General features: G+C 47.1%; 1 protein-coding gene across 4 annotated transcripts in view; it reads right to left on the bottom strand.

The window, feature by feature from the left end:
• Window positions 1-2,894: 2,894 nt before the first annotated feature.
• Mgmt (O-6-methylguanine-DNA methyltransferase) overlaps window positions 2,895-23,458 on the bottom strand; it is a 239,404-nt gene continuing 218,840 nt past the window's right edge. For all 4 annotated transcript variants that reach the window (XM_021212958.2, XM_029536643.1, XM_029536649.1 and 1 more), the window contains exons 4-5: window positions 9,481-9,620; window positions 2,895-3,198 (exon numbers count right to left, since the gene is read on the bottom strand). In XM_021212958.2, coding sequence (XP_021068617.1) covers window positions 2,989-3,198; window positions 9,481-9,620 — 350 coding nt within the window. In that variant the 3' untranslated portion in view covers window positions 2,895-2,988. The remainder of the gene's footprint in view (window positions 3,199-9,480; window positions 9,621-23,458) is intronic.

Raw genomic sequence — 23,458 nt, 5'->3', positions numbered from 1 at the left:
GATTTTGCAACCCTACCACGGCTCCTGAGTTTTGTATGGGAAGGCTGTCCTGATAATGCCTAGGTCTCAGTATGCCTGTATCAATGATAGGCACACTAGGGCCCTTTTAAAAAGGGGGACTTGGGGCAAGAGGGCAGTAGTAATCTATAGAACCTGTGCAAGAGAGAGGTCTACTGGAAGTTATCATGAAGTATAGATCTCCAGCACATGGCAGAGCCCCCAGAGAACACCCCAGAGACTCTCTGGTAGGGAGTTAAAACATCCAGTTACCTCCTAAGCAAGTCTTTCATCACCCCTGAAATATCCACTGTCTGTACCTCCAGAACCTCAAAGAGTGACCCCTTTATTCTATAATGCCTCTTACAGGAATGTGGCTTCCAGACCCAGGACTGACCTTTCTCTAGATTGGAGCTTCTCTACTTTGAGCAGAAAATAAGTCAGACTCACACTCTTGTCTATTCATCCCTTGGTAAGGCCACAGGACATGGGTCAGTGGGAGGTGTGCGTGCCCTTAATAGGGAAAAGACTGGGAGAAAAACACCCCCTTCCAAGTTTCAGCCTCCTTCGTGGCCAAACGCATCTATCTATTCTGCTGCCAGTGAGGTCTGAGCCTTTGGTCACCGTGGTTTATGGAGGTGGCAAGATGACAGGGAAGCTGGCAGAAGTCGGTGCAGCAGCAGCCGACAGGCTGCACAGGCCTCTGTGCGAGCATTCAAAGCACAGAAGCTCAGGGCATGGAGGCTCCACAGGTGACGGGGACCCGGGGCCAAGGCCAAAGAACACAGCTTTCTTGTTTCAACATTTCTTTTTATTTGGAAAATATTTTTGTAATTCTTTCTGCCTTTCCTCTTCCTCTCATTTTCACAAGCTGCGCTGCAACCCCGAGCCAGAGCGGCTCCAGGCGACCGTGCTGGCGTTTCATGTCAGCCTCTGCAGAGTTTATCCTTGGAGCAGTACACGGTCACTGCAGTGAGTCCTGCTGCTGTCAACGGCTACCTCAGGGCATCTATGAACCTGTTATGACAGCACCGAGGAAACCCTCGGAGAGGGGAGCAGACACGGCTTTCGCATCGCTCCAAGGGCAGGCCCAAGCACGTCCGCTCATCATTCCAGGCTACCTGGAACTGCCAGGTTGCCCTTGTGGCTTTGATGGGGTTGGCGTCCCGGCCGCATGTGGCTGTCCCATGCTGGGGGTTCGGCCGTGGATGTCTGTACAGCCCCAGGCTCCTCTTAGAGCCTGGCTCTATTTGGAAGTGCAGAGATCACAAGGAAAGCTCCCATTACATAGGCCACCCAGGCACAGGAGGCCTATGTACAAGGCACTGGCCTGACGGCCCACACGGCAGGGTGGAGGACCTGCTCAGAACCAGATGACTTCGACCCTGATGCCCACCTTCCAACTCCTCTGAAGGCAGAGTGGAGGCTGGGGTCTCCCCAGCACACTGCAGCCACAGTGCCCTCTGTTGGAACACACACATACACGGCTCTTTGAGAATTCTGCTCTCTTCAGGCAGAGGACAAAAACATCATACAGTGACTTCCTGGTGCTGGAGAGATACCAGTGTGGAGTTACTCTGATACAATTACCCCAGCCCTTTCCGTGGAGTCTTGCTGGCCATGTCAGACAGAGATGGCCCTTCCAGGAAATGAGCAGAAAACACCCTGGAGAGGCCAGATGGGAGGGTGCCAGGGTACATGCCCAGCCCTGTCCTGAAAACTTATGAGTTCTGGGGCTCACCACATAAACGAGACCCACCTTGCTCTGTGATGATAGGTGATGACCAAATTTACAAGGTGTAGTGTTGGTGAGGCCTCTCAAAAAAACATACCAGAGTTAGTGTGGCTGATGCAAGATGAGGACATGATAAAATGTTAGGCAGGGAGAAAGGCCTGAGGTTTGTTTATGTGGGTGTCAAGGTAGTATGAAGAACCAAATGCACCAAAGAGGGTTCCGTAGAGGCCATGATTCCATGACGACATGAGTGGCCCCTGCTGTCAGAGAGGCCACCAGAAAACCAAGCTCTCTGCAGCAGTTGGTGGTTCGTTCCTCCAATCATATGCTGTTTTACCTATCCATGCGCCTGGCTGAGTCTCCTCTCCCTTTTTGGGAATAGCCGACTTTGAAGCTGGGAGGATGATGTAATTGCGAAGTATCATGTGGTGCCACATGGCAGATCTGGAGACAGTCTCCAGCGCTGGAGGCAGCATGAGCTGAGTCACAGTATAACCTTTAATACATGGGATCAACATTGGCTGCTGGGACCTTTACAGGTTTCTGGTCCTCAAGGCTCCCAGGAGGCACCGTGTCTCTTACACCTACTATTTGGAGCCTTCAACGACAAGGAAAGAAAGGAGAGCTGGGACTTGGGGGTGACCCGAATGCTGCTATTCAGCATTCCAAACCAGTGTTTGGAAGATGGTAATAGTTTATTTTATTTTCTGCTTAATCATCTTGCATTCACCGTGAATATAAGACACTTTCCTGGCAGATGGGGGAGCAACGCTGAGACCCCCCCCCCACAAAGCATTGGCTTGCTAGCCTGTCTCCTCTCCAGTCAGCAAGGGTGGGAGATTAAGGCCTGAATGGGGGCTGCCATCTCCACAGGGTAAATGGCTTGAAGGATGACTTGGGGGCCCTACCGGGGTGGGGTCAGCTGTTCACTGTGGACAGGCTGGGGTAGCCAGCTGTTACCTGCAGGTGTCAGATGAGTCCTCCCTTCATACAAAGGAGCCCTACGGCTCATCAGGCCTTCCTTGCTCACCCCCATTTTAATGGGCATTAAAAACAGAACAATAACCATGTCAGAGGAGGGAACTGATGACATACTCGAGGTGGGTCGTCTGAACTCATTCTGCTGTAAAATGTAGAAACAAGAAAGGGCAGCCACATCACGTCCCCCAGGACACTTGCAGCTCTTTTAATATAGTGGTGCCACCACACATCCGCTTCCGACACGCGTTACATCTATGTGTCATTCAAACGGTTACTCAATTTCGGCCAGACGGCTTGGAGCTGGTCGACTCGAAGGATGACTTGAGCCAGGTCCCAGTCAGACCCAAGTCCTTGGAGGCTGGCTGTCCGGTCGGGATGCCTTCATGGGCCAGAAGCCACTCTTTCACAGCCTGTCCTCCTCCAGAGTAACTGCCGATGGCACCATCACTGCGAACCACCCTGTGGCAGGGGATGAGGATGGGGACCTGAAAAACAGGGGTGTCACTGTCAGGTCTGGATCTGGGCCGAGGTTTCTGTGCTAGGGACGAGGTTTTACCCGTGACTGTCCGGCACCCCCGGCACAGTGGCGATGCAGGTTGGTTGTTTCAGTGTCCCTACCTTACACCCTACAGAGGCCTTGAGGGTATCCTTCGGGGTGTGGAGGAGGAACACCTGCTCTGAGGGGTGTGTGTGGCATAAGGGATTCTTGGTATCCAGGTTTAGGAGGAGGTAACCTGATTGCACCTGGGAAGTGATTTATCAAGTTCACCTCCTGAAGTTAAAACCGCGTTTCTGCGTTCTACACAGGAAACAACTTTCTCCGCCGTCCCTAAGCTGTAGCTGGAATCTTCAAGGACCACAGCAGGCCCAGTTCACCTAGGGGTCAGCAAACCGTGGGTGAGAGTTTGCTGGTGTCTACCTTCTGCTTTTTGTTTGTTTGTTTGTTTTAAATAAAGTTTTGTTTGAACACAACATGCCTTTGGCTATGTGCTTGGTTTGTGATGGCGCAAACTACTCCCTAGTTGCCCTTCACAGGAAAAGCTGGCCAAGCTGGCTTCTGCTTTCCCTTCTCTTCTGGAAACATGGCGTCTCACAAGCTCCAGTGTCTATGGCTTCCCCTGGACACACTGCCATTGGCAGCACCCAGGGCCGGGTGTGGTCACGCTATCTCAACAAGCCCTCCAGACTAGGAAGTCCTTATCAGGGTTGCTGCAGCCTCCCAACTCAGATGGTCTGACGTACCAAGGCTGCTCGCCAATCCTTAATGGTGTGAGTCAAGCTAAGTATGGATGCTTTTCTACTGTGACACAATGGATCTACTGTAAGGGAGTCCCCTGCTTAGTGGAAACAAGCACATAAGGGGACGATGACGGTCAGACCGTACCAAGGGTGATGACGGCCAGGCACATGTATGCTTGGACTGTGGTGTTGTCTATGTGTTCTGAGCCATTTGCCTAGTCACCTGCTATGCAATATGTCACACCAATCAAAGAACAGGGAGAATAACTCCAGTGAGTTATCAAAATGGGTGTTTCTTTCTATTGACTCCGACAAACTCCAAAACAGGGGTCTGTAATCTCATGCACCCCATGGTAGCAACTGCCCCACCATTTCCCTGGCCCAGCACCATGCAAACCTGCAAGCATCTTCATTGGGGTTCAAAAGATCTGGATGCCAGGTGCTCATGGAGCCTGGGTTCCAGGGCAATGCTCAGACCAAAGGGACTCTGATGCTCAGCCTGCAGCCATAAGGCCATACATAGCTTTATTCCATGTCTAGTCACTAGGATGAGGGAGTGTGCATAGGGAGTGTGCTTACTTCAGCAGTGGTCCACAGGGAATGATGACTGCCTAACTCACTAGGCAGGTATATGGATTGAGGCTCCATGGTCCATCATCTACGGGGGTTAACAGCTACTGGGGCCCTTCTGCTTTGTGGATAGAGACACGTCTGGCCTTATTGGCTCCCATCCCACAGGAGAGGAAGAGATGAGACCAGCCGGCATGTCTGCAGATTTACCTGTACCCCAATTTCCTTCAAAGAAGGTCAATGCATGCCTTAGCCAGGGTGGTCAGAGATGGCAGGGCTGGTGAGGGGACCTCATCCTGGAGGGAAACACTGGGAAGATGTCAGGGCTGTGCCATATCCCCCTTTCCATCCTCATACCTTTGATACTCACTGTTCACAGCATGGGCAGAAAAAGATGGACAATGCCCATGAAACCTTCAAAAGCCCACATTGGCTACAGCCACATGGATTTTCCTCATTTCTCTCCCTGGGTAACAATGTCAGTGTATGACTGTACTCAGTCTGGCAGGAATGGCTGCACACCTGCCCTGGCAAGGGGCATCCCTATGTACCTGCTAGAGAGAATGCTGTGGATTCAACGGACGTTTTTGCCCTGAGATCCTAACGGGTCTTTCCTCAGACAGCTTTAACTAGAGGGTAAAGGAGGGATCACACAGCCACTGTGGTGCCAGCAGCCCACAGAGCTCACTGTGACTGGGGCCCAGGGAACATGGATTGTGATATAGCTACAGTGGTCACTGTGGCAAGTTTCAGTGAACACAACCTGAGGTCTGGGCACCCGCTACAGTGAGCTCTGGAGGCTCAGGGCTCATTCTGGAAGGTTCCGAGCTGCCCTGACACATGCAGACAGTGGGTGTGCAAGTCTGAGGTTATCTCAGGTGTTCTGCTGTGGTGAGACAGCCACTCCGGTGGGCTCCAGTGGGAGGACAGTACAGATACCGACGAGTACCATCTACATCCCATCTTTCTTCTTTCTGTCTTTCCCCGTGGCTCAGAAACCTTCACCCCCAATGCACCCCTGCCTTTTCTATCTACCATGGCAAGTGAGTGGGACACAGTGAGCAGCTTCTGGCCAGCTGATGATCTAGAGGAAGCTGCCCGGCACAGGCATCTGAGAGATTGAGCTCTGTGTCTCAGAAGCAGTGCATCCCACTGTTGCTGCTTCCTTGCTGTTCAAAGCCTTCCTTTGGGCAGCCATGTGTGCCACGGTCACCAGCCACATGGTTCGCCTGCTGAACCTAGCGTGGTCCTTGTTGGGGTGCAGCACACATGATCCAGCAGATGGGGTCGTTCCAGACCTCAGCCCTGAGGTGTTTCTCATGCTTGATGTGAGGTTTCCCTATGTGGCCCCCTGCAGCCCTCCACTACCTCAGGTCAAGGGCACTGAACTCCACATAAAGGTCACCAGGCGCTTAGGAGGCAAAACCAGTTCTAACCAGCAGGAGCCTGAAGCTGCCTGTCTTCCTGATGCCTCTCTTGTCCAGTGATTGACATGGCCATGGGACTCTGTAGACCCGTGGATCACTGCTGTTTTATAACAAAGCTTGGGAGCTAGAGGACATGACTTCCAACCTCACAGACATTATCCTGCTTTGACTCTAAGTTTGGCTATCACCATGACAAGTACAGATGTGGTCTAGGAGTAATTTTAAGGACAACTGCCATGAAGACCAGGAAGGAGAGAGCAGACTATGCAGATAGAACTGCATGGGATGAGAAGTGGAATTCCAGGTATGTGTGTTGAGGACAGCATCTGACCTTGACCTTGAAAGGAGCCATAAAGGGTTTTAAGAATAGAACATTACTATGACTGATTTCTTTTAAAAACAAACAAACAAACAAACAAACACATTAGTGATACAGAGTTAGAAGACTGTGAGATGATACCAACCCTTGGCTTTGGTTGGCACAGGCGTGCCAATCAACCTGGTCTTGTCATTTATATCTAGATGTATATTCCACCATTCCACTTGCTAGGTCATCCCACTGGACTCTTTCCTTCCCTCTCAATGGGTTATGGGATTCTAAAAGCGAGGAGCATGCACACCTCTCCTTGCTTCCCTCTGTGGATTAGTGCTATGTTGAGGATTCTGGCTGTGGACCAGTGACTTGCTCACACACTCACCTTTAGAAATGGGCCCTGCTTCATGTCGGGTTAGCAGTAGGCATGCAGCTTAAGATTTATTGGGGCCCCATGACCATATCTGAAGGACCTGTATCGTTGCTGCCTTCTTCTTGAGAGCCCCTGCTACATGCGATGCGATTGCTATCGATACACAAGGAGCCCATGGTATTACAGCTTCATTGAAATCTTCATGCTGTGAAATCTAATTTGTCCAATACCCGGATCCATCACTCACACTAGCCCTTTCTCAACTGCTATAAAACTTCCAAACCCATAGATTTGTCTCCAACAAAAATAACATGAAGGAGCCTTGCAATCAATAATGGAATCCCTCTGATTCTGGTACTGGCTGAGTATTTTTTTCCAACTTTGCCTTTGTTCTTCTGGGCAGAGCCCACAAGGGAGAAAGCTTGTTTTCACTCGCAGCCTCATCAATACCTAAATCCTGGTGAACAAGTGACACCGAGAAGTTGTAATCAATAGCTCCCGGTGCGGTTTTTTCTTCTGGTCAAATGGTTCAGCTCCGCTGACAACCCTGACACTCAGAACATGATGCTAAATCTTTATCAACAGCCATCTGGGTGAATGGCAGAACAGGACTCAGGGGTCAATGGTGCTCATGGCAATCTTCGAATAAACTAACTCCTTAGGAATGTGTTTGTTTAGAAAAAGGTGGGAAACTCCCTGAGCTTGTATTGATCGCCTCTGAACTACATTTAGCAAATTGTGTCTGAGGATGTGGTAGAAGGGGGCTCTCTGAGGGTGTGTGGGGATGGTGGTGAGGAGCCTATGGCGCTGGGCATGCAGGGTGGTGTGGTGCCTTTCAGAGACTGTCCTGTCTCCTGACAAGGCCAATGAGTCCCACCTGAGAAAAACTTGAGAGAGAAGTTGAGTTCTAGGATGGAGGAGAAGCCCACCCTACAAAACCCATCTCCTATTCTTGAAGGGGATAACCCAGCAATGGGCAGCTGTGAGACCAGACAGCATGAGGCCATGGCTACTGTAAGCCACCAAAGGAATGATGCGGGACAGTTTCCAGTGATGGGCATTCTACAACCTCTCACAGCACAAGTGCAGTTACTTAGGAGAAACACGAGTACGATGTTTTCCATGAATTTATTCCAACTTGGCAGCACCGGGGTAGAGGAAACACACATAGCCACCCCCATCTTAGCCCTGTTGTCAGTGGGGACACCTACCAAGACGGGCACCAGGCAGGCAGAGCCCACCACTGTCCAGGCCTTTTCTCTAAGTTTCACGATTTCCTCCTCATACCAGTTTCTGGTAGTGCATGATGGAAATTCATCACAACAGTGCATGTAGTATGGCTACCAGCGTCCACACTGGGCAGCGGGGCTTGTTCTTACAGCAGAGGCGTTAGCTGCACTCTGAGCAGAAGCTGTGATGTTGGTACCCACGGACGGGCCCATCTTTAACTTCATGTGAGGACACACAGGAAACTTTGCAAAACAGAACAACGTGGTTCCCAACTGAAGTGTGGATGAACACCAAGCCATGTGTCTTGTTGCAGGCGTGGGCACACACCTCTCCCTTAGCCTTGGGAGGGGTTCAGATGGGGGTAAGGAGGGGATGGTGCAGAAGGACCTACTCCACTCAGAGATCAGAATAGTTAATGTGTGTTTCAAACAGCAGCCACTGGGATGCAGCAGAAAAAGGTAGAAAATATCTTGCCTTTCTCTGCTCTTCTGAGGCACTGCATGGAGCCGCAGAACACATGTATTGGAGCTGTCTCTTTGTCTTCTGCCAAATCTAATGCCTCGTGGCCTGTTGATGCATGGCTTTAGTTCCAGCGCTCAGGGAGCAGAGACAGATATATCTCTGTGAGTTCTAGTCTGGTCTACAGAGAGAGTTCCAGGACAGCCCCATGGCTATAACATGCCCCTTCCCCCCAAAGAGGTATAGACTGTTCATTCCTCAATGCCCCTTCTAGGTGAGGTATGTTCTGATCAAGTAGCTTTTTTCTATCATGTTGGGATTGGCATAACTGTATCAACATGACAGCACACATATACTGTCACAGGGGAGGCTGCTCGGGACATTCAGGGATCCCGGAGGCAGTGTGGATTCTCCCTGAGGACTGTGTGATGACATGACTTCTCACCTGTACAAGGCCCACAGGCATGTAGGACCTTGGTCTCGCCCTTGGCTGTGCTGGCCCTTGGCTGAGCCAAAATCCCCACTGCATTTGTGGAACCAAAGGGTGTGTCTAAAAGCATGGCCTTTTTGTGGGCTGGGAACCCAGTGCTCAATAAACTCTGACAGCATGGTAGGAAGAAACATAAATTAATGCTGATGAGCTCTGGGGGGCGGGGGAGAGCCTTTCCCTGGGGAGCTAACACCCAAGGACAGTATACATCTATGGTACAAGGTACCATCACCTAGGGTCATCAGACCCCAGAGACCCAGAGAGATAGGGTTGTACTAATTCACCAAAACCTTGGCAGAAGGCTGGTGCCACACTGCTCTTGTCCTCTGGATGTACAGTTAGTATTTCCAGTGTATGGAAGAGTGCTGCTACACAACAGGCACCCAGAGTGGGGACTCTCCAGTGGGGGGTCAACAGGATGCCCTCTTGTCTGCTTGCCACTCCCCAGGCTTCTTCCTCTCTGGTAGGGGCTACTATGACATGTGGCTCATGTGGCTGGAACACAAAGAGGTAGGTCCCTGTCATAGCAGATGCCAACCCCAAGCCCGGATCCCAGCCACATATTTGGCCTCTGAAATACATTTACTCAAATGACACTTGGCTCCCTGGGTGGTTTGAAGGCCTGTGAGGCAGGTATCCGGCCTGCTGCCCATCTGTGGAACTTACTGGATTGCTTCTCATCGCTCCTCCTACTGCGCGAGCCGCTTTGGGGTTGCCTGCCAGGGCTGCTAATTGCTGGTAAGAAACCATTTCTCCGAATTTCACAACCTTCAGCAGCTTCCATAACACCTGTCTGGTGAATGAATCTGAAAGAAAGAAAACAGAATGACGTGATTTGGACAAACGGCTCCAGCAGCTCGGATATAAATAGCTGCCAGTCCCCTAGCAGGAAATGCAATGGCACAAATAGAACTGTTATACTCAATTAAAACACAGGTCTCCACACAGTGCTCTGTCACCGTGGCACAGGCAAGGAGAGCTGAGAGTGAGGCAGGCACAAAGCAGGCGGGCCTCGGAAGGCTTCCCGCATCTTTAGTTTTCTTCCAGCTTCCTCACGTTCTGAGTGGGGCTGTGTGTGATGCTCTTTCTGTGAACAGGCAGGCGAGCATTTTGCACACAGTTCAATTAGCAGGCACAGGGAGTCCCTGCCGGTCCACCTATGAGGAAGCCTTTTGGACTGCTGGCTAATTTCCAACTTCAGTTGAGATGGAGGAGGAGGACATATCTAGGGACTGGATGGGACCCTTCTGTAACCGTCCACACTCGGCAGTGAGGAGGACTATCCCCTGTGCCACTGTGAATGCCAGATGCCTCCACCAGTATGCCCAGGTTGTGGGGTGACCCTGGCTGCAGGCAGCAGCTCTGTTTTCTCTGACTAGCTGTATCAAGTGGCATGCATTTTGTGTCCTGCAGCAGAAATGACTAGGGCAAGGCATGGTCATCTCCTTTCCCTTGCTGCCCCTGGGTTTGGGAATCATTCCCTGCATGTGTCTTGAGTAGGGCATAAGTCCAGAACACAAGGAGGAGTCTTGGACAAATGGAGTCCTATTGTCTTCCAGAGGAGACACTGGCTGGGGAGCAGGGAGGACAAGCCATCCCTGGGGCTTCAACCCTTGGGGTAGGAGTTTCTGAAGGGACCCAAGGGGGTGGGAGGGTTCCGTGGGCAGGAATGACCCTGGGAGTGTGTACCCTCAACAGAGCTTGGCACGCTTGGTGCCAAGCTGGCAGAGTGTGACTTAGTCCTTAAAGGAAACACACCCTTACATGCGTGTTAAATAATAAAAATCACTTCTTAACTGAAGGGAATGATAATCACTTCACTGGAAAAAAAAAAAAAACCAAAACCCTGTTTAGTCTTTATTATAACATTAAGCAAATTAAACATCAGCATAATCCAGGTGATACTAGAAAAGGGTCATCGAAGAAATTAACTTTGTTGTTCATTAATTTACATGGATTAGCAGAGGGCACAGACACAGCAAATGTGCTGTAGTTTTTTTATGATATAATTTCAAACTGTACAGCATTTGTGGCAGGAGGGTGACTTTGGGGTTAATCAGACTGATTTGTCCTTTTAATTGCTTTCTATTCAAAGAAAATTCATTAGATAATGTTCTCTTCAAAATTCATGAATCAATTTAACTGAAGAAACCGCATTACCGGCTCTGGGTTCATTAACAGGCGAGGTTTGAGTGGCTGGGTGCTGGGAGGGGTTCCTTAGGCAAACAAGCTCTGTTTACTGTCTTGCCCTCTGAAAGGGGCTTGAAATCACCTTGCTAATCATACTTATTGTTACTGTTGTCTGAGAAAAGGGAAGGAAGTGGGCAGAGGAGGAGAAGGGAGGCTGAAGGCGCCCTAGGAGCTGCCTGGGGAGGGGGCAGTGGCAGCCTCACACGGTGGAGGTGGAGGAAGCTGCCCGGGCATCCTCAGAGGGTGCAGACCCAGTGGTCTACTGCCTGTGCTATGGCCTAGGGAGAGGATTGCGGCTGGTGCTTTCCAGAACAAACTAATGCTTTAACAAACCTGCTGGGATTGAACCAAGGGATAGTCTAAACTGGATTCAGTGTAACACAGTCACACCTACATGCTATAGGGACACTGACCAAGGACTGTCAGGTCACCAAGCATCCTTGCCCCGTGTGTATAAGTGTCTGGAGAGCTTATGTCTTCAGATATCAGTATAGATTATCAAACACGTTTGTTTTTTTTTAAATACTTGTTTTTATTTTATATGTATGAGTGTTTATCTGCTTAGATGTATAGGCACCACATGCTCATGGAAGCCCAAAAAGGGTGTTGGGTCCCTTAGAGCTGAAGTTGCAGTCTGTTGTGAGTGGCCATGTGGATGCTGAGAATTGAACCTGGGTCCCCTGAAGAGCAGCCAGTGCTCTTAACCACTGGCCCACCTTGACAGCATCACATGCAGCTTTGCTGTCAGCTTATCACACACATACACACACCACCACCACCACCACCACCACCACCACCAATAACAACAACAAAACAAAAGTTTCTGTTTTTACCATCTAGCCCAGACTGGCCTTGAACTCCCGACCCTTATGTTTCTACCTTCAAGATACAGAATTTACAGACATGTACTTCATGTCCCATTTCACATGGTACTGTGGATTGAACCAGGGTACTGTGCATCTTAGCCAGGCACTCTCACTCTACCAATGTAGTTGCATCCTGAGGATTGGTAAACAGTTTCTATCTAACGATACCACAGCCCACACTAGGCAATGATATACTAGGCCAGTGTTTCTCAACCTTCTTAATGCTTAGAGCCTTTACCACAGTTCCTCATATTTTAGTGATTCCCCAACCATAAATAATTTTCATTGATAGTTCATAACTGTAATTTGCCATTGTTATGAATCTTACTGTAAATATCTGATATGCAAGATATATGATATGTGACCCCTGTGAAAGGGTCATTTGATCTCCAAAGGGGTTGCCACCCACAGGTTGAGAACGATGGCGCTAGGCAGTGTGGCTCTAAGGAAGCAGTGTTTTATAGTCAAGCACATCATTTTCAAATGTACCTGAACATCCTCCTTCACCCTGTAAGGAGCAAATGCACTAATTAGTGGAAGCCACTCTCAGAGACAATGCTTTAGAGCAGGCGAGCACAGTCAGGTTTACTCTGCACTTAAGTGCAAGGAGGGGCTGGCGTTTCTGCATTAAGGATCATCTTTCAATCATAAGCAAATATGATCACTGAGTTCAATGTTGATGCAGAAACCACAATTTCTGAAGGTTGATGTGGCTACAGAAATCCTTGGTGGCTGGCCAAGTGATGTTGTATGGCCTAAGGGGCCCTCTGAAATCCATCCTTCCCCTGTGTGGCTCTCCACAGGGAGCAAGCCAGTGAGTCCAATGCTGTGGGAAATGGTCTCTGCATACTACAGTGTGGTGTTCTCCAAGCTTGTCCCTCTGTCATGTCCCTTTCAAATTCTTCCTTTCCCCAGCCTGCTCCACAGCCCCAGGGCCTTGTCATGTCGATGCAGCTGGGGTTAAGACTCTGCTGGGGGCTGCCCTGTACCTCAGACTCCCTCTCTGAAGGACATGGCTCTGGTGGCTTGTAACGCAATGAAGCCACCTAAGTAAAAAATGAGTTATTTATCAAACACTACCTGGTCTTGAGGTCCTCAGAAGCGGGAAGGATGCTGCTTCCCAAACTGGTGCTGCGTTGAAGGCACAGGCTTTAGATGCATGCTAAGGGAGTAGGAATTATGGCCTTAAGAGGAAACGTCATCTCAACTCCTGGACTTAGACCCATGAAGGTCAGCTACTTTTAATAAGGGAGACCCCACACTGGGGATGAAGTGGGAGGAAGCAGCAGTCTGGTTCTGCCCATCTTACTTCTTGAGCCCACTATTTCGAGGGCTCCCACCAAACATCCTAGGTGCTGCCTGGATAGCCCTTGTCTCTACCACATGCCACCTGACTATGGAACAGTCACAGGGCTGGCCTTCAGGACCTAGTTTAGACCCTACCCCAGAGTGCCTTGCTCTGGGGTCTGGCTTGCATGTGCAAGGTCATGGGTAGGGTCTTTTCTCTCAGTCACACAGCACTGATGCCCATGGGAGATGCCATCTTTCAGAACTGAGGCTTGAGTTCATCCAGGACCATGCTTTAAGGAGGGAGCACTCAGGCAGAGGCACAGGTGCCATACACAGGGTCCTGCCCAGAGACTGTTCCTTTGGCAGCTCATAGAGAACTTTACTGAAGTTGGCACAGGCCACCGCCATTTGAACTCATGATACTCAATCTTCAGGAGTCCCTAGAGTGAGTTTTTGAGGAATGAAGCTAAAACATAGAAACAAAAAGAGGTGAGATCTGGCTCCAGATCAGACGGTGGTGGCACATCACACCCAGTTCCTCCTATCAGACACCTTTCTGGAACTTGGCAGAATATAGACAGTAGTTCTGTGAGGGCTATGATGTCACCAGCAGCAGGCAGATGGAGGAAATATCACCAAGATGATGAGCAGTTACAGATTTTCCTTCATCCCAGCCTAGGTTTGCTCCCTTGACTAACAGAGGAACAGGGGGATCTCCCAGGACCCTGTCCTTCCACTGTCCCCCCAAATACTATGCTGGGGGGACAGCACAGGGCTGAATATCAAACACTGGTGCTGGGGTGTGGTGGCTCCAGGAACTTGCATCCTGAGGAATAGCTGACCTTCTCTGGTGGTCATAGGTGTGTGGGTAGGTAAAAGGCCTTGCTTTCTCCTTCTCTTTGTCTTTCTGCTGCTTGGCCCTGGCTCTGGGTTAAGGCATGAACAGTCTTCAGCAGAACCTGAACAAAGCCCTGACTGTTTCCAGGGTACTGAAAGGGGAGCCCCAAGAACCAGAAGGCACTAGCGAGACTGTGGAGGAAAAGAGTTTTAAAAATTCTATTTTACTTGTTTATCTTGGGTGTGCCATGGCTCAGAGTCTCATAATATTCAGGATGATCAGGCTATAATCCACAATTATTGGGTGCATGCTCATGGTTAGGAATATGTCTAATGCCTAGGGAAAGATAAGCCAGGCTGAGGCTGATGCCGAAGCCGGACTCATTTGACAAAACCTGAAAGGATATGTCACACAGATGCTGCAGAAGGGGGAACGCTCTAGAAACAAACGCAGGCACAAGGTCTCTGCAAAGAAGCAGAAGTTCTCAAGAACGAACAGGAAGAAAGTCTGGCCCCAAACAGTCAGTAACTTGACTTACAAATTGTTCTTCATGGGACCTGTATGACAGCAGAGGTATGTGAGGGAGGGGTCAAGGATCTGCAGATGAGCCAAGAGTATCTCCACACGAGCACTGAGAAACCCTGTCTAGTGCAAACAAAACTCCCCAAGAAGAGGTGTGAGAACTAACCTAACTGGACACAGTCAAATGATCTACTGATCTTGTCCGATTACCAGCAGGAGGAGAGGATGAGTGGAATGGAAAAGAGTTTTGAAGAACGGCTTTCAAGGCGCAGAGTAAACCGCAAACAGGACACACTCCGAGAAGTCCTACTCAAGTAGGCCTACCTAGGCTGCTGAAAGCTAAAAACAGAGAAGGAGCCTGGGAGAAAGATAGGAACAGCCACGGGGTCCTGTCAGAGATGCCAGGCCAGAGCAGCATTTTCACCACACTCAAGGGAAGGCACTGGCAACCCAGAATTCTGTTTTTAAAATGCCCTAGGAATAAAGTTAACATATGAAGAAGGTTTTGGGTCAGAGAGAAAAGCTGAGATAACCCACTGCTAGGAGCCCCCATATTCAGAGAAAAGAGATAAAAGAGGGAACCTGGGAATGCCACAAGGCTAGCAGCATGGCCAGACATGGCAGACAGGCCTGTGATTTCAGCTACTGGGAAGGCATAAAGATCCTGGGCTATCCAGAAGGATCATGTCTGAGGATAACCCAAGAAAGGGCTGGAGGTGTATCTTGGATAAATCACTTTCCAAGCATTCAGGAGAGCCCAAACTCCTCCCCCTACACCATAACCAATCATACACAGGGTGAGAGAGATGGGGCACACAGGGCTGGATATCAAACTATTGGTTCTTAAGGAGTTTTTATGTGTGTGTGTGTGTGTGTGTGTGTGTGTGTGTGTGTGTGTTTAACAATACATTTAACATCTGCAAGTACCAATGGTCACAACAAGATTTCAACATATCTTGACACAAAGGGTTATAGACAGTCAGTAGGTGGAAAGGTCCTACACCTGTGTTGAGAGGTGACCAGAGCAGTATGTCTCTTCCATTTGACCTGGAGCCAAACCTCATTTCTCTTCATTTCTCAGACATGAGGGTCTCTGTGGAGATGAGGTTTCTATACCTCATGAAAAATGGCAAAAGGTCGATTTTTAACTTGACAGAAAGTGAGTGTTGCAATTTCTATAACAATCAGGAGAAAAATCTACAAAAAGGAGAGACGGTAAAAAAGCATATAAAATTAAAAAAAAAAAAATCCTTAGTGTTGATAAAATAGGTCCAAAGGAAGGAGGATGGGAAAGAGATGCAAAGAAATAGACAACAAATAGAATGTTGGACCCAAACCCAAACACTGCAGTAACTGCATCAGTGAGCCAAGCCCAAACACAGCAGTGATTGCATCAGTGACCCAAGCCTAAGCACAGCAGTGACTGCCATCAGTGACCCAAGCCTAAGCACAGCCGTGACTGCATCAGTGACCCAAGCCTAAGCACAGCAGTGACTGCATCAGTGAGTCAACCTAAACACAGCAGTGACTGCATCAGTGACCCAAGCCTANTGACTGCATCAGTGACCCAAGCCTAAGCACAGCAGTGACTGCATCAGTGAGTCAACCTAAACACAGCAGTGACTGCATCAGTGACCCAAGCCTAAACACAGCAGTGACTGCATCAGTGACCCAAGCCTAAACACAGCAGTGACTGCATCAGTGAGCCAACCTAAACACAGCACTGACTGCATCAGTGACCCAAGACTAAGCACAGTAGTGACTGCATCAGTGACCCAAGCCTAAGCACAGCAGTGACTGCATCAGTGACCCAAGCCTAAGCACAGCAGTGACTGCATCAGTGAGCCAAGCCCGATCACATCAATGACTGACCATATCAAGTAGAAATGGCTTAAGCATACCAATAACAGGACTGGCAGGGCTGGAGAGACAGTTCAGGGTTTAGGAATACTTGCTATCCTTTCAGAGGACTGGAATTTGCTTCCCAGCACCCAGGTGAGGTGGCTCACAATGATCTGCTTCAGGGGACACAGAACCTTCTTCTGGCCACTGTGGGTATCTACACACATAAACATAAATAAAAATAGACCTTAAAGGAGAGACAGACACTTTTGGTACAAATAAAAGAAGGAATACCTGCTGTTTAACAGAAACCTGCTTCAAATGAGAGCCATAGCAAGGATCAAAGAAAACAGTTGTTAAGACAATTAATATGGGACCAAGAAGCCTTAGAAGTAAAGAATATTCCCAGGTAGAAAGTTTCAAAAAGCAACTTGTCCATCCTGTGTATTATGAGCCTAATAGCAAAGTTCCCAGATACGTGAACCCAAACCTTGGGAAATTAAAGGAGAATTAGAGAAATTCATAATTACCCTTCAGCACTCAAACACCTTCTCTGTCAACCATCAAGTCAGAAGACAGAAAACCAGCATGAAGGAAAACCTCAGAAACAGAACCATAATCGTAGTTCCTTTTCTATTGTTGTGATGAAACACCGTGACCAAAGACACTTGAGGAAGAAAGGGGGTTTGGCTTACACTTCCACATCACAGTCCATCAGTGAAGAAAGTCGGACAGGAACTCAAACAGGGCAGGGACCTGGAGGCAGGAGCTGATGCAGAGGCCATGGAGGAATGCTTACTGGCTTGTTCTACATGACTTGCTGTCTGCTTTCTTATAGAACCCAGGACCACTAGACGGGTAGCACCACCCACAGTGGGCTGGGTCTTCCCCCATTAATCACTAAGAAAATGTCCTATAGGCTTACCTATAACCTCATTTCCTCATCTGGGGCACTCTCCTTTTCAAGCTTGTGTCAAGGTGACATAACACCAGTCAGTATGCCCACCAACAGACCATTAGATGTTTATTTGAGGCTACTGTTGGTAGTACAAGAATACATATTCTTTTTAAGCACTTATGGAGCCACTGATCCAGAGAGAGGGTTTTCTATATCCTGCATCATATACCAAGCTGTAATATATGCAGTGTAAATAAAACCAGATAAATCATCTCTGACCATCACACCATTAGATTAGAAAGGAATCAAAAGGTAGCAAAAGACTCTACAGACATCTAGACAGTAAAATACCCACTCATACCACAGACAAAAAAAAATTACATTGGGCAGGATGCAATTGAAATAAAATATTGCAGTTCATAGCATACAGCTAAAGCAACACTCAGAGGTCAATTCATAGTATTCACTATCTGTGTTAGAAGACAAAGACTGCATGTTAACTCAGCTCTTATCTTAAAAAACAAGAGCTGGGCAGTGGTGGCACACACCTTTAATCCCAGTACTTGGGAGGCAGAGGCAGGTGGATTTCTGAGTTCGAGGCCAGCCTGGTCTACCAAGTGAGTTCTAGGACAGCCAGGGCTATATAGAGAAACCCTGTCTCGGGAAAAAAAACCAAACAAACCAAAAACCAAAAACCAAACAAACAAAAAAAGAAACAAGAATTAAAACAACCCAAACACTATGAAAGGGGATACAGAGGGTAAAGACTGAACTTAATTAACTGGAAAAAGGAAGACTGAGGAAATCTAAGAAACTGAAAGCTAGTCATTTGAAGTAATTGGTAAAACAGGAACTTCCAACAAGATTGGTGGAACCCAGGGAAAGAACAAGGAAGACTCAGAATTATAAGCTGTTCAGGGGAACAACTTCAGGTAAAGACATTCAACTCAGTAAAGTCTACAAACTACTGAGGTTCTGTATACGTCATCCCATTCTATTACATGATATTATACACTGCCTCATATATAAAGATTATTGCATTGTATGATATTTTACACTGCCTCATATATAAAGATTATTCCATTGTATGATATTTTACATTATCTCACATATAAAAATTATTCCATTATATGATATTATACACTGCCTCATATATAAAGATTATTCCATTGTATGATGATATTATATACTGTCCATCTCACATATAAAAAATCAATAATTAATCAATCAATCAATCAATCAATCAATCCTCAATCCAGTTTAATTGTGTAGGCTTAGCCTTAAAGATGTTAGTTTATTTTAAAGAGCCTATTTCCTAAGAGGAAAATTTTGTTGTGTCCCTATTTATACTCTTAGACTGATTTAAATTTATTTATTTCACATTTCAGGATGATTTTTAAATTAAATTTTTAATATTTGAGTCCTTTCCTCTAAATGGGGTAAAGCAAAAGCAGAACCACCAGAACCCAACCTCTACTGTGTAGAAAATCCACCTCTGTGGTATCCATCTTGCTTTGCCCTATTGAACACATATCTATCTGCTCATCTCAACAGCCGCTTTCCAGCTGGTGTCATATGACACACGATTACTGAAGTCTATCCTCATTCTAGGTGCTGTGGTCAGACTGAGAACACATAAGTACTTAGGGAAAGTCCCTGCCTAGATACATGGTACATGGTGAACAATCACATACATAACTCAAGATGGGTAGCTACACTGGGACAAAGTCCCCAGAAGAATGAATCCTGAGAGAGAGTGTATCCACCCAGGAGAGGCCCTGAGATATCTGAAGGGGTGATGAAGAAGTAACAACACTAAATTGGGCCTATTGGTCTATAATCCCAGTGACTAATGAAGCTGAGGAACAAAGATCCAAAATTCAAGACCCACCCAGAGTACTGTCTGTACTAAGGAGTACAGGGCCAGCCTGGGTAAACAGGTGAGACTCTATAAGACCAAACAGGTGATGGTGGGGTTAACAGAGTAAAAGTGAAAGGAGAGGTGGGTGTGCTAACAGCTGAGCAGTAGAGTGCTTACCCGATGTGGGTTCAATCCCCAGTAGTGGCCTCTGATGATCCTCCAAAGTAAAGCCAAACCAAAGCCAAAACTAAGTGATATAAATCCACACAAGCGTACGTGGAACTGCAGACCAGAACAGCCCCACAATTAAAGAGGCTGGGTTTGTAATGTCAACCTCTCACCCCCTGAGGATGGCATCTTTAGGGCTGAAATGAGCTCACCCTCCCTACGATTAAAGAAGAGACATCAGTGTCAGCTTCCTGAGGAACTGGGAAAAAAATGTCCCACTGAGACCATGGTCTCAACAGCAGAACCGGAGAACGAAAGACACCAATCAGAAAGCTAGGTCCCTGAGTCTTGGCGGTGGTGGGGTTAATGCAGATGTCCGACTTAAAACTGAGCACCCAAAGCTTAGGGAGCATCTCGGAAAAGGCACAAGGAGTGTAAGAGCTGCAAGATGAGTCAGGGTGCTGTGGGGTGCTGCTGTGGGGATATACTACATCATTACACTCATGAGCTCTCAGCAGCCCGAACAAGATCAAATCAGAACAAATCTCAGAATAAATGGGGTAGATACTTTCCAGGCTCTACCCTTTACTGAGGAGCTACTGTCAATGGATGTAGGTGGCAGAGGCAGAACCATTCTCTTAAGGATGTGGTTACTGGTTGAATTTCCATGCTTCTGTGGATGCACATAAGGGCATGAAAGCACTAGATGCTAACTGCATCTAGTGGGTTATAGAAAAGGACCTAGGGTTGGAGGGGAATAGCATACTGAAGTTAACACAAGGGACATGGGGGGAAGATATAATTTTATTTCATTTTATATGTGTAAGAATTCCTCAAAAAATAAAGAAAAATTAAAAAGTGCTGGTTATTAACTGAACAACTTTTGTTAAGAACATGGGTACAAAAACCCTCAATAAAGTATTGGAAAGTGAAATGTAGCATCCTACAGACAGGACAAGACATCAGGGTTAAGCATGGCTTTCCCAGGAAAGCAAGGCTGATTTACCCTCTAAAAAATGAATCCATTCATTGAGCTGTGTAAATGGACCAGTGCTGGGGTGAGGACAAGTGTACAGATCAAAGAACAAGAACTAACACATGCAGCCATTGATTGACAAAGAGGCAAAGGCTCAGTGGACAAGAACAGTCTCCAACAATGGACTCTGAACATCCATTAGACGCTCACATGGTCCATCTGACCCTACATCATCTATAGCTTTGGATCTGTCCTGTATCACCAGTCTAAAGCTCTACTTACACATCAGTCTCAGCTCACAGGTCAGACTTTTTATGAAAATGAACTCAAAATGGCCACCAACCTATCTCCAGAGAATATAACTGGAGAGGCTTCAGAAGATAACAGAGGAGGAGATACAGGTGACCATGGGCTTTGAAGAGCTTTATGTTCATGATCCATGAAAGAAAACATTGGATAAGCTGCACTTTATTAGCCAGAAGACTGTTCACACTGTAAAAGCACACTAGATTTCAAAAACCCAAAACCACAGGCCAAGGGAAACTAATCTGCAAAATATACATTTGACAATGGCTACACAAAGCATACAAAGAAGTCTTCAGATTGAGCAGTAAGAGGAAAACAGCCCAAATATAAAAGGGGCAAGTCTGAGTAGACACTTTACCAAAGCATATGTATGAATGACGAGTAAGAATATGGAAAGATACTCATAGCTTGTCTTTGAAGCTGCACGGTAAATAAGGACATGTGACTGTGTGCTCATGAGACTGGCTAAAACCCCCCTTCCCCAATCTGTGTGCTGGATAATGGGGCAAGAGGAGTGTTCCCATGTTGTAGCGGGAATACAGATGTATGGCTGTTTTGGAAGATAGTTGGGGTTTCCTTTCTTTTCTCATTTCATTTTATTTCTTTCCTTTAATTCTTTTTAAAAAATTTTAAAATTTATTATATTTTATTTTTTTGAAAAAGGATCTCACTATGTAGGCCACTGGCCTTAAACTCTCAGCCTGTCTGCCTCAGCCTCCAGAGTGCTGGGATTACAGGTGTGCACACCACATTTGGCTAGGTTGATGATTTTAAAAACAGAGTTAAACAGAACATTACCATGTGGTCTGGCAGCCACGCTCCTATTTGTTCCATTTGATGTGGAAACTAATGTCCTCATACAAACTTTCCCGTCAACATTTCTAGTGGCCTGTCCATAATGCCACAACTGTAAGCAATCAAAATCCCTCTTAACACATACACACAAAGTGGTGTTACACATGCATAGTGCAAACCATTCGATGAACTAGTGAGCTGCAAAGAGGTACGTACAGAGGGACGTTCAACGTAGAACTTAGAGCAGAAGAAGCCAGCATAAGTCTGTATGCCTACTGTGTGATCCTGACCACAGGATAATGAAGAAAAGCTCAAGTTACACAGAGGGAAAACTGAGCCGTTGAGTCAGGGCACAGCAAACAGAGGAAGAAGAGAGGGTGAACAGGCAGGATACAGAGGAAAATCCAGGATGGGGACTTAGGTAGGCTTTCATTGCTGTGAAGAGACATATAACTAAGGTAACTCTTATAAAGGACAACATTTAATTGGGGCTGGCTTACAGTTTCAGAGGTTCAGTCCATTATCATAATGGAGGGAAGCATGGCAGCAGCCAGGCAGGCATGGTGATCTAGAAGGAACTGAGTATTCTACATCTTGATCCAAACACAGCCAGGAGACTGACTCTTCTGCACTGGGTGAAGCTTAAGCACTGGGAGCCCTCAAAGCCTGCCTACACACTAACACACTTCCTCCAACAAGGCCACACCTCCTAATAGTAGCACTTCCATGGGCCAAGCATATTCAAACCATGACAGGGACATTAGTATATATGATACTATTGCAGTGAAAATGATAGTCCATGAATATCAGGTACTGTAGAGACTTGACCCTGTGACCCCAAGCCATGTGTTTAAGTTATAAAGGACACAACAGTGAGGAGACTGGGGTCCTGCATAAGGGTTGGCTGTGACAGAGGTGTCTGTCTAGTCATGCTGCAGCATGAGGCATCCTTGCTGCACTGTGCAGGGCTGTGCCTATGGACAGAGAACTGAATTCCTCAGATGTAACTCTGCAAATGAATGAAGCCTCTAAGTCCCCACAGACCAAGAATTTCAAAACAATGGCAGCTTACTGGGCTCAAGGAATTGATTCTCAGATCTCCCAGATTTCAATTCACTACCAATTGATCTAAAGATTTCCCACCATTCCAACAAAAAACCCAAAAAGCTTTATCACAGATTCCGAGTTGTTAATTCTAAAATTTATAGAGAGAGGGAAAGGGGTCTGAAAACACCCAAATATTTCACAAAGAGTAAAAGTTGAAGATGTCATACTGACAGGTTTCAAGATGTACTAAATTCTTACAGAAATTCTAATACTGACTTTTGACTCTTGGCACAAGTGCATTTAGAATCGCTTAGGAGGTACAACTCTGCATGAGCCTATGAAAGTGCTTCCAGGAAGTTTTAGCTGAGGAGAGACCTACCTGAATGTGAGAGGTACCATCCGTTGGTTAGTGGCTCAGAATGAACAAGAAGGAAAACAGAAGGCCTCACTGAGCACCGTCCCTCTCTGCTTCCCAACTGCTGATGTGATGTGACAGCTGTGAAGGGAGGTGCAGAGGCCTCTACAGCATCCCTGTCATGATGAGTTGTACCCTCAATCTGTAAGCCAAAATAAACCTTTCCTACTGCAACTTGTTTCTGATACAACATTGAAAAAAAAATCAATATTCCTTTGCCAAACAAACCTATGTGGTTCTTGGGTCTTTGGAATGGGTTTGTAGGAGGAATGTGGGGAAAATTTGGAATTTTGGGTTGGAAAAGCCTGAAGATGCTGTAGGTAGAACTTAATGGGCCTAGGAGTTGGGGAGGCTAGAATGTCAAGGGACATGTAGACAGTGAAGGCCTGGCTCATGAAGGTTCAGAGGGAGCTCAATTGAGAACTGGTCTAGAGAGCATTTGTGATACATACATTCCAGCAAGGTACCTGGATGCATTCTATTCCTGTCCTGAAAACTGGAGTGAGACTGAATTAAAAAGTAATTAAGTTGTTTGGTGAAGGAAGTTCCCAGACAGCATAATAGCTAGGCTACATAGCATGGTTACTACTTGCTGTTCTTAGTCAGAGTTACAGTTAGAGAAAGAAGAAA

The sequence above is a fragment of the Mus pahari genome, chromosome 1 (assembly GCF_900095145.1).
Source record: "Mus pahari chromosome 1, PAHARI_EIJ_v1.1, whole genome shotgun sequence".
NCBI classification, from domain to species: Eukaryota; Metazoa; Chordata; class Mammalia; order Rodentia; family Muridae; genus Mus; species Mus pahari.
The sequence above is the reverse complement of the archived record's forward strand: the minus strand, read 5'-3'. Positions and strand labels throughout refer to the sequence as shown.